Source organism: Lissotriton helveticus, chromosome 10, assembly GCF_964261635.1.
Source record: "Lissotriton helveticus chromosome 10, aLisHel1.1, whole genome shotgun sequence".
Lineage (NCBI taxonomy): Eukaryota > Metazoa > Chordata > Amphibia > Caudata > Salamandridae > Lissotriton > Lissotriton helveticus.
Genome location: NC_136071.1, coordinates 916,260,212 through 916,272,255, shown reverse-complemented (window position 1 = coordinate 916,272,255; position 12,044 = coordinate 916,260,212). Strand labels below are relative to the sequence as shown.

At 38.1% G+C, this 12,044-nt stretch overlaps 1 protein-coding gene across 1 annotated transcript in view; it reads right to left on the bottom strand.

Annotated features, from left to right (window-relative positions):
- LOC144784640 (macrophage mannose receptor 1-like) overlaps nucleotides 1–12,044 on the bottom strand; it is a 765,034-nt gene that overhangs the window by 373,939 nt on the left and 379,051 nt on the right. Inside the window, exon 14 of the mRNA XM_078663569.1 lies at nucleotides 2,185–2,272. Within this exon, the coding sequence (XP_078519695.1) occupies nucleotides 2,185–2,272 (88 nt within the window). The remainder of the gene's footprint in view (nucleotides 1–2,184; nucleotides 2,273–12,044) is intronic.

Genomic DNA, 12,044 nt, shown 5'->3' with positions numbered 1-12,044 from the left:
ATATGACTGTTGATATCAAGTTGACAGTATTGAATTCAGCAGTAAATTGAGTATTGCATCCTGCTTTGAAACCAGACTGGAATTAATCCAAGTTGTATCCTTTTACAAATTACTTATTTTAGTTTTCACTCAGCTTTCCAGGATATTGGCAAAGAATGGAAGCCTAAATACTGGGCAGTAAATATTTGGATCTCCCAGTTCTACCATACGTATTTAAAGAGAAAAGGCACTAGACCTATTTTTAGATAGTATGGAAACACCCAAGAAATTACTGTATGAACTTTGTATCTTGACCCATATTTGGGAACAATTCCTTGCTGTACATTATGTTATCTGAATCCGTCTTCGAACTGCTATCCCACATTGCCACTTTGGTAGTTTGACATCACATGCTCTGATAGCCTGTAGATAACTTTGCAATCTTTTGGCTATTATTTTTTTCCATATGTTTGATAGCTTTGTAGATATATTCGGTCTTTGACTTGATAACAGGTACTCATCTTAATACCATCTCCAGGCTAAATCCTTTTATAAATCATTCCCAATTTTTTTTTCCATCATAGCCACTAATGTGCCTACTTACAAAATCTCCCCCATACCAGCTCTAGCTCTTGCCTCTGATATTTCATATATATTTTACTTGGCTCTCTTTTCACTTAGGGCACATATGTGCTCTGTGTATAATTCCGAACTAATGTACTTTTCAATATACTGATGCAAAAACAAATCTATAAAGAACCTTTATCCCTAGTATGAGCAGTATATTACTATATTATATCACTTATTTATTGGGCTTTTAATTGAAGAACAACAGTTCTTGAACTGTCAGGTTATCATTAGGGACCCTTGATATCGATTATAAAAAAGATGTCAAAATGAGGTGGTACTCCTCTCCATGCAATGTAGTAGGACCTCTCAATTTGTTTTATAACACTGCTGTAAAAGAGAGACTTTTGCAAACGCTCCTGCCTTACATACTTTTGAAGATCAGATGGTGCCAAAACCTATCCTACTCTCAGGGATAGTGAGAGCTTTACATGAACTATGAGCCTCTCTGCCTTCCCACCAAACAATCCATAAAAAGCTGTACTACAATGAGAAAAATAATTTTCACCAAAAGGCCTATGATTATCAGATAGCAATTTTGGCAAACCATATGGGCCTCATATATGAGGCCCCCTGCGCCACTGGAACGTCACTTTTTGTGACGGTCCGTGGCGCAGGACTAAGCTACTTTTTTTGGCTTAATCCTGCCTCGTAAATATTGTTCCCTTTAACTCAGTTTTCTGAGTTAAATGGGCATACAGTGGGTGTTGCTGGGGGCATTCCCAGCATCATTCAAGGCTTTTTGACACTGCCCCAGATTTACTTGAAATCGTGAATCTGAGGTAGCGTAAAAAATGTACACATCCCCAGGGGAGACATAAAAGAGGTCGAACGGGTAGAAATATCTTTATTTCTCATAGTGTTTCCTTTTTCTATGTGTTGCATTCTGCAGCAAACATAGAAAGAAGAAAAAGCCTCTTGTGATTATTTTTGAGCAGGAAGGTTTTCCTTCCTGCACATAAATAATCATCCCCGCAACTGAGGCACCCTTGCACCATGATGCGCACAGGCGCAGAGGAAAAGGACAGGAATGCACCATATCTGATAGATATGGCACATTCCTGCCCTTTTCTTTTGCCGTAGGGCAGCACTGCAGGAAGGCCTGCGTGGTGCCCTACGGAAAAACCTCATAAATGAGACTCTTAATCTTTATTAGATTAATATTTCCTCAATTCCAAGTGAGGATATGATGTTAAAGATATCAGTTTTCAGACCATGATAGAAGTGAAAGAAATGTTAAAATATATTCTAGTCCAGACGATTGAAGTAGTCCTTGCTTACACTCTTTGTGAGTGGCATCATCATCCTTGCATACCTTTGATTGACATAGACATAATATTGCACATGACGAAAGAAACTATTATCATACATATGTACAGACAATCCCATTCAGTTTCAAAAACATTGTAAGAAAATGGGGACCAATCTCAATTCCTTTTGATTTTCTTGTGCATAGCCTACACGGCATCTTGTGAGATGGTGGTGTACATTTAGCATAGTGATACAAGTCTAAAATATATGCTAGAATTCAAGATTTACAGGAATTTATTGTCTGAAAAGAAAAATATATGTACTCACTGGAGATCCATCTGACCACCCAAATCCTTCTTCCGCATCCACCCTATGTAGACCAATCCAGTAACTTTCCAGATAAAGTGCGTCTTCCCTTAAAAACATAAATAAAATTATGTTACTGCGATATTTTTCACCACTGCCTTTCAAGTGAAATGTGTCTACACCGGTACTTTAGGAAAGCCCTCTATTTAGAAATCTATACTCCACCTTGTTAAGAAATTTTACTGCAGCCCCAAACCTCTAAAAACTGAAAAAAGAAACTGCTAACCTTTGTATCTTCCCATAAAATTAAGCGGATGAATCAATTTAGCCCAAAAATGCTAGGTACTCTTTTATCTGAGATGAATACAAAAATACATTGTTACTAAACCTTCGTTACACTTCTTCCTGCATCACAATGATTATCTTGGTGCTTTAAACTGATAGAAATTCCAAGCTCCCGCAGCTATTGCAGGGGTGATGCACCGTTACATCGTAACTTTTACAACGGGAGGCTTTTACAACGGAATTTTTACAACGCAGGATCCATTACATCGGATGCCATTACAACGCATGGCATTACATAGCAGATGCTATTACAACGCATGGCATTACATCGTAAGTATAGGTAAGTATTTAATTTTTTTTAATTTTATTAATATTAATTATAATTAAATATATTTATTTGTTTTTTATTATTATTAATTTATTATTTATTATATTAATTAAAATAATTTTTAAAATAAGTACAGGTGTACAGGGGTGTTTTTAGGTTTCAGGGTAGGGTTTGGGTTTTGGGGTACAGGGGTGTTTTTAGGTTTCAGGGCAGGGTTTGGGTTTTGGGGTACAGGGGTGTTTTTAGGTTTCAGGGCAGGGTTTGGGTTTTGGGGTACAGGGGTGTTTTTAGGTTTCAGGGCAGGGTTTGGGTTTTGGGGTACAGGGGTGTTTTTAGGTTTCAGGGCAGGGTTTGGGTTTTGGGGTACAGGGGTGTTTTTAGGTTTCAGGGTAGGGTTTGGGTTTTGGGGTACAGGGGTGTTTTTAGGTTTCAGGGTAGGGTTTGGGTTTTGGGGTACAGGGGTGTTTTTAGGTTTCAGGGCAGGGTTTGGGTTTTGGGGTACAGGGGTGTTTTTAGGTTAAATTAAATTAATTATATTATATTAATTACATTTCTTAATTAAAATAATTAAATTACATACATTATTTTAAATAATTTAATTTAATTACAATTTAAAAAATATTTAAATTAAATTAATTTCATTATATTAATTAAATAAAATTAATTACAATTTTTATTAAAATTAATTTAAATAAATAGATTTAAATTTATTAAATAAAATTAATTACTATTTTAAAATGTATTTTAATTAAATTAATTAAATTAAATTAATTAAATTAACTTAATTACATTTTTTTTAAAAAGGTATACTTACCTATACTTACGATGTAATGCCATGCGTTGTAATAGCATCTGCTATGTAATGCCATGCGTTGTAATGGCATCCGATGTAATGGATCCTGCGTTGTAAAAATTCCGATGTAACGGAATGCGTTGTTATAAACCGCGTTGTAGTGACACCAATCCATTGCAGGGGTTGCCTGTGAACTAGATATGCAGAAAATCTGTGCCACACTAAATCATTTATTAGCTAATTATAGAGATTGATTGGCCGCATTGTTTGGAGAGCAAATGTTCATAAAAACCCCAGTATAGGAATACCATTGCAGAGCTGAGGAGTGGGGGCTGAGAGCTGACAACTAGTCTAGTGCACCGGCCGAGACAGAGGAAAAGAAAGAAAGAAAGAAAGAAATAATAATGGATAGAAAGACAAATGGGAGGATAACATAAGATAAGGTGGGACAAAGACCATAAGGAGAGAAAAAAAAGATGTAAAAGAAAGGCGATAGAGAGAACATGCTAGGAGACAAAATAAAGAATTAACAGCCTGATTCATGTAGCCATTAGCGCTCGCAAAAGGGCCAGATTCTGAGAATCTGGCCCTTTGCGAGTGCGATTTTTGCATTTGGTATTCATGATACCAAATGCAAAAATCGCTATTTAAGAAGTCGCAAATATGCGAGGAATAGCATTTAAGGAATCTCTATTAGAGATTCCTCAAATGCTATTCATGACACATCAAGAAATTGCGATTTAGCACTTTTGGGGCCGCTATTTACCGAGAGGTCTGACCTCTCGGTAAATAGCAAAAACTCAGAGAAATGCTTTTAAAAGCATTTTTCTAAGTTGCATGTTGCACACACACATGTCCTTTGGACATGTGTGTGCGCAACACCTGTTCAAATGTGCTTTTTAGGGGTGCAACAGGGTGTCCTTTGGACACCCCTGGCACCCTTAAAATCGCTATCTTATTTGCGAGTAGCAAATTGCTACTCGCAAATAAGGGATACTCCCCATTCATTCCTATGGGCCTCTTGGCCCATAGGAATGAATGGGGAGTTTTTGCGAGTAGCAAATTGCTACTCGCAAATAAAGAACATGTAGGAATCGCTATTTCATTAGCAATTCCTACATTAATGCCGTTTTGCGTGTCCTCAATAGCGAGTCGCTATGATTCGCTATTAGGGCCACGCAAAACGGATTGTACATGAATCAGGCTGTATGGCATGAAACAAGAGAAGAAACAAAATGAGAGAAAGATGGGCTTGGAAGAAGATACAAGGTAAAACAAGAAGAACTAATGAGGAAAGACATTATTTTGGAAGAGGAAATAAGCGAAAGGGATAAAGAAATAATGAAAGGGGAGAAGAAAGAAAAGAGAATGAAGAAAGAATAGGCTGTGTCAGAAAACAAATTCTAAAGCGGTGGAAGATGAAAATAAACAAGAAGGAAGAGAGAATAAAGATAGAGAATGAAAGAAAAGAGGACCAATTATTTAATTTAATTTGTTATTTTTTTATTAATTTGCCCCCTTTTGTGCAAGGAATTGCACAGTTTCACATACAAAAAAAGCAAACACATTAGGCAGCAAGATTAAGAAAGAAAAAAAAGAAAAAGACAAGATTGAGCAGTAACAAGGTTCTATCACAGCACAGAAAAATTAATGCACACTGACATACAGATGAGTAAAAGCAGGCTTAGTTACATCACAAAGCAAAATAATGGCTAATTATAATAGATACCTTTCCATATACTTTTGTACTTGGATCCATTCAGTTATAGCAGACCAAATCTTGGCTCCCATTACTCTCTTCCTCCTCCCCTTAGTCTTATAAATTGCTAATTCTAAATTGTACATGACTAAATAGTCTTGAACGCCAGCTCGAGAATGTCGGTGGATCTGGGCTAATCTAATCCTTAGTAACGCAGGCCCTCACCACCACCATGCAGGTAAACAAAACAGATACCATAGCTCTTTGTCTAGTCTGTGCAGTACTATCCGAGCTGACGCCTATCAGAACCAGTTCCCCAGTTATACTCACGGAGGATCTCATTATTATACCTAAAAACTGCTCAATTTCTCTAAATAATTCCCCTAACTTTGGGCATAAAAAAAACATATGAACTGCATTCACTGCATATAAGCCACATCTATTACACTTAATCCCAACAGATGTCCCCCATTTTGAAATCTTACTTGGGGTCTAATACATATCATATATGGCCATGTAATGTTGAGTGCGTATCCTCCAAGTCATCAAAACTTGATTGGCGAGCCCTAAGGATTTCCCCATATTGACATCCTCTAGCCTCAATTTCCTCACCCATTTTCCTTGACATACATCCAAATCATCAGGAAATGTCTTTTTTTACAAAAAGAGATATGGGCAGTGGACCACTTTCACAACTACAACTTATCCAACGTATTCTGATCCAATGAAACCGGCATAAATAACGTTGCGTTTTATGGATTACATCCAACTATATAACATTAAAGATGTTTCGGCCTGGGATTTGCGTGAAGTTAGAAGAGATTATCGATATTCTATCCAGGCTAACACAAAAGATAGAGCTAACGTGAGCCCTGGCTGACTAGCTTAAAATGGCGCCGGCATTAGTTCGAAATACAGTGGTAAAGGTTGTGAGACCAAACGTCACTCACATGTGGGCCGGGATTGGGTGTTTTTAAACCCACCGGAGGCAGGGCGCCTCGCAACCTTTGCGGGAAAGGATCCGGCGTGCGGATCACCCAGACGCCAATTGGGGGTCCTACAACTTGACCCTGACAGGTAAGAACAATGTACAAATTATCTACATCGGGGACATGCACTAATTTTACTATCTCGCTGAAGCGGGTTGCGGTTTTTATAGCGGGCTTACACGATATGTTACAAGATGGTAAGAGCTAAATAACTGCATTCGCGTTCGGGACATGCCGAATGAAACAACAATGCAAAGGCGGGTTATACCCAATACATCGGCTTTTTTCACTAGTATAAATTTACATTTTCGACGTTTACTTCAGAGACACGCTAAATGATATTACATTGCTAAGGGGGGTTGCCGTCTCAACAGCGGACTTTCCCTGAAGTAGTAAGCTACATTTATATTTTTATGTCGTTTACCTCTGGGATACGATAAAAGAAACAAAAACCTTGCTAAGGCGGGTTGCCCTTTTAACAGCGTGCCCTTTATAAAGTGTAAACAAATACTTTTGTTGCCTGTCTCTCTTCGTGTTGCCCATGGCCGTTCTTTATTAATCGATTACATCTCTATGCCGTGTCCTGTAACATTGATAATGTGGACAACGTGCAAGTTTATTGAATTCCCGTGTGCCACTACTGGGGGTTACTGTGGAGGGTTGTTTCGAACCACTCATTCCGGACTTATATTGATGGTATTTGTGGAAATGCATGAGATTTAGGACTTAGATTATGAGCGGAGCTTATTTTGTAGTTCATAGATACCGATATTTATATCGATTGATTCCTTAGGTTACTGCCTTAAACAAATGGAAACTGTGAGTCATATTGAGAACATAGAAGTCTGACCAAATAACGGTACAGAACACGCACGTGACATTATCTAAGGTAGGTGACTTATATTGCCAATATTCTAAATGAGCTTCTTACTGGCATGAAGATAGACATGCTAACAATGTAGAGTTTTAAGTACATCCTGCAATGGAATTAGCTATATCATGAATATATATAATTTTTTTAGGTTAGTACCCTTAAGACAAGCATCTAATAATATCACCAACGAGGATGGAGAGATAGGAATCATTTCCGAGGAACATACCCTTCGAAATCGTAAGGTAGAGAATTATATACATTGATTATACACTTTATTTGTGGATAATGCAAACAAGTTCTTTATGAAATATATGTGCTTGTAGGAAAAGGTGGGATCAAACAGTGCGCTTACATGTATTCTCACTTGATATAATTCTAGGTGTATTTCACATCGTAGATAGATTTGGTGAAATAATTGGCAAGAAACTATTTGATAAATCAATAAGAGAGTAAACATCTTTGATTCTGGATCGAGCCCGCATATCAATTACTCATATTGAGGGAACTGATTTGTGTCCCAATCGTGATACTGTGATTTGGAAGATCAAGACGCCTGACTACACTTATTGCGGTAGGAGGAACTTGTGTTTCCTATTCCTTTCCTTTGTGCGATTCGCATGTGTCTCACTATGTAATCATGATAAATTGGTGTGGAGGGGGTCGCTGTTCTTTCTGTGTGGCCGGGGCCGGCTCTAGTTGTGGCTGGGACAAAGAGTTGTCCCAAACAGGTGGACTTCATGCAATAGGTTCCAAGCACTGTCCAAAATGGGGATAAAACCAAAAAGGGTTCCCTAGGACCATATGGTTAAATAAACATTACTGATATTAGCAATTTATAAAACTGGTCTAGATATGCTAACGTTTGGTGCAGAGTTGTGATTGCAGGTCTATGTTTAGACTTGGATGATTAGAATAAGAATGACGCTGTTTCCGTTAATCAAATGCAGAAACCCTTGTGGATTTGTGTTTTAATAACAAATTTTTAACATGTGACCTAAAGAATGGATATATATATTTTTTCTTCACTTTCGCTTTTTGCTAACTGTCTCTGGACTATGTGAGTGTGTACAATAATATTGTCAATGCATTCAATCGTGGAACATTAGTACCCAAAATAAGGGAGAAAATAATGTGTCGGTACATGCTGCAACTTTTATGTGAACAGGATGTTTTTAACTTGGGTATTGGTTTTGGTATATGTTATGTTTATGTTTTATGTTTTCTGTATAACGTTTCACGAGTGTATTCATGTTAATTTGAAGAAATTCACTGGGGTTTTTTGTATGTTTTATTCTCTGATTTACAGCCCTGAAGAAGTTCCGCTTGACGGAACGAAACGCGTTGGCTGGCATTTCAAATGGATCATTAAAGGAATCTTGAATTTTTTTGCATTTACGGATACAGCGTCCTTTAATTTGAAATATTTACTGCTTCTAGACTTTACTAACCACACATGGTGGAGATCGAAAACTTGTTGGCGGTGCTTTTCAAAGTTTGGCATAACATCAGGAAATGTCTATTAATTGTGCATAATATTGCCCAATATATGTTTTTTTCTTCACTTTTTCAATAAGCGGGATCCTAACAAGTTGTTGTTCAAATCCAGACCCTTGCTTATTAAAATAATTACGAATTTGAAGATATTTAAAAAAAATCATGCTTAGCTAAACCATACTTAGCATGCAAATCTGTAAATGTTGCCGATTGACCATCATCACATAGATCCCCTAAATAGTGAATTCCTTTTAATTCCCATCTATTGGTCACTTAATCACGAAAAACTATTGGAAGTAGCCCGGGAGCTGAGAATGGTGTATATGCATTCAGCTTTCAGACACCTAACTGCCGCTTGACCTGCTTCCAAACAGAATAGGCTGCCTTAAGTATTTTAAATTTGGTTTTCTTAAAATAGCTTGGTTCTATTATTTTGACGAGGCATTCCCTAGTCTCATCTCCCAGCCCAAATTCATATATTGATGGTCTATGGCAGGGCAGGATTTCAGCCCTGTCCCCGACTACCAGGATAGTTGCCCAATAATATAGCATAAAATGTGGCAAACCCCAGCCATCACGATCTTTAGGTAGCATCATTTTCTTATAGGCCCTTCTCTATCGACTATAACCCCCATAAGAATCTAGAGCAAATCCTCTCTAATCTCCTAAAACAAGACATATATAAAAACTTTGGTAATACCATCATTTTTAATACATTTGATCTGCCGTAAAGAGATAAATGCAAATGATCTAGCCGCTCCAATGTTGAATTCACCCTTGTCAATACAGGATTCATATTTAGCTCTGGGATGTTAGTAACAGGGATTGAAATTTTAATTCCCAAATATGTAGCTTCTGATACAGTAGCTATATTTTCAGGAGGATCCCCACCTGCATAGAGCACTTGCATTTTGGATATGTTTAATTTATAACCCGAAAAGCTCCCAAACTGAGATGCCAATTTATTGATTGCGGGGAGTGCAGTGACAATATCTCTTGTGACTACAACAATATCATCAGCATATGCTAATGCCCTATACTCCATATGCCAAAGTTGAACTGGTTTTATATCTTTAAACCGATTCAGCGTATTAAAAAAAAAATCAATATATAAGGCAAATAATAAGGGTGAACAGGGGCAACCTTGCCGTGGACCTCGACCTATCTTAAATAGACCCAACTCTTGACCGAAAATTTGTATAGTGGCTTCCAGACAGATAGAAAGTGTCCTAACTGCCTGCCAATCTTGGGACCAAATCCCTTCAGTCTTAATACCTCCAACATATAAGGCCAGGAAACCCTGTTGAATGCCTTCTCGGCATCCAACAGGGTTACCCCCAGTGTGGTATCAGTTCCTTGAGCCACGTCCAGAAAAGATAACACACGCCTCACATGGTCTGCTGTATCCCTGCCAAGTATAAACCTGTGTTGAAAATAACACTAGCCAGACGCATAGCAATAATCTTGGAGCACATTTTTCTATCGGAATTGATAATGAAATCGGTCTATATGACGTAGGCAGTAAATCAGGCTTATCCTTTTTCAAGAAAACTATAATAGTAGTCTTGCACCAAGACACTGGTGCAATCCCTCTTTGCGAAAAATAGAGTCATAAATTCTGGTTTTAAAACATGCCGAAAAGTCCTATGAAATTCAAGGGGGATGCCATCGGGTCCCACAGCCTTGCCTACTGCCAATGATGTTATTGCTGCCTCCACTTCCTCCCAAGTAACATCTCATTCTACCATTTGATCACGTGTCAATTTTTTAATTTCAACATCAACACAAAATTCCTCAAATTTCCCTTCAGCTCCAATAATCTCATCCTCAGTGTACAGCTGTTGATAAAATATACTAAACACATCAAGCACTTCATCAGACTTGTCCCGAATCTGCCAAAGATCATGCTGAATCTTGTTTATCCTATTGGCTACCTCTTTCTGATATTGTCTTTTTGCCAGTATTCAACCAGAGTTTTCGCCTACTTCGTACACTACAGACCTATATGTAGCGATTTTACTAGCTAGTTTTGTGGCAAAGTTCTGATATAATCTCATTTTTTGGACAGCTATATTGTTTAAAATGTTTTCAATGTTTTGACCATTGGTGACTGCCCCCATAAACTCAATTTCCGATAGCCTTAATTTGTTCATCCCATCCTGCACTTCACCCCTCAATTTTCGCTGTTTATTAAAAGAGTAGCTTAATGTTTCGCCTCGAACCCCCGCCTTAAATGCATCCCAAACAATAGGATCTAAGGCAGAGCCCCGATTATTATTAAAAAAATCATAGATCCATTTACACATCTGTTCGCAATATACCGGATCAAAATGAAGTTTGCGTTCAAAGGTCCAGGCTCTTGAAGACGATCTACGTCTAACCTCTAATTCTAACACAATAGGTTTATGATCTGATATTATCTTGGGCTTAATATCAATCCTGGCATTTCTTGCTTTCTCTGCTGTTATAAAAAAATAATCAAGACTCAGAAGCTTTCTATAAGTTGCAGAATAAAAGATATCCCCCGAGACTCCTTTCTCGTTGGCCCACCATACATTCACCAACCCAAATTCTTTGACAAGCCCTCTGGTGGCTTTGAAAACCTTATTTTTCCACCCGTCATAAGGCCTCTGACTTGCTATATCAAAACCACCCTCCAAATGGAGATTGAAATTCCAAGAGAGGATCAGTGGAGATGGCCATGCCACTAACTCAATACTCAAAAAAATTAGCATATCTGGATCATCCAGATTAGGACCATATATTGAGCAAATTGTCATTGAAGCACCCTCAATCCATACTTCAATGATCACCCAAAGTCCGCAAGGATCTTCTTTAACACGCTTACAATCACCCCAACCAGATCTCTTCCAAATAGCTAGCCCTCTCGTTGTCGAACTTTGACAAATACAGCCCAAGAGCTCCATACCCAGATCCTTCAACCATTTCCGATTGTTCCATGTAATATGAGTCTCTTGTATAAAGAGCAGATCAACCTGCATTAAAGTTAAAATCTGGGCCATAATCTCCCTTTTTTTTATCATTCATGCCACAAATATTCCATGAGCACATGGAAAGTTTACCCATCATTATAAAGAGTAACTTTGAACATTCCTTGCTTGCTTTGACCAAACCCTGCACCATATCCCAATAGTAAAAAAAACAAAATATTGAAAGCTTTATTTACCATATATTTGCTGCCGGACACATACCACACCCATACTGTACTATTCCTTGCCCCACCACCCCACCTCCCTTACCACCCCGAAAGCTACCTCCCCGTCCCAAACCCCCACCCAAAAGAGGCATAAGGACTGAATAGTCCTTGTTGGTGATGGAGAGAAAGGATTGTGTACACTCCGCTTACCCTCCTACCCCCGGCGTAAAAAGACCTAAAGATGACCTTCTAAGCAACCTTC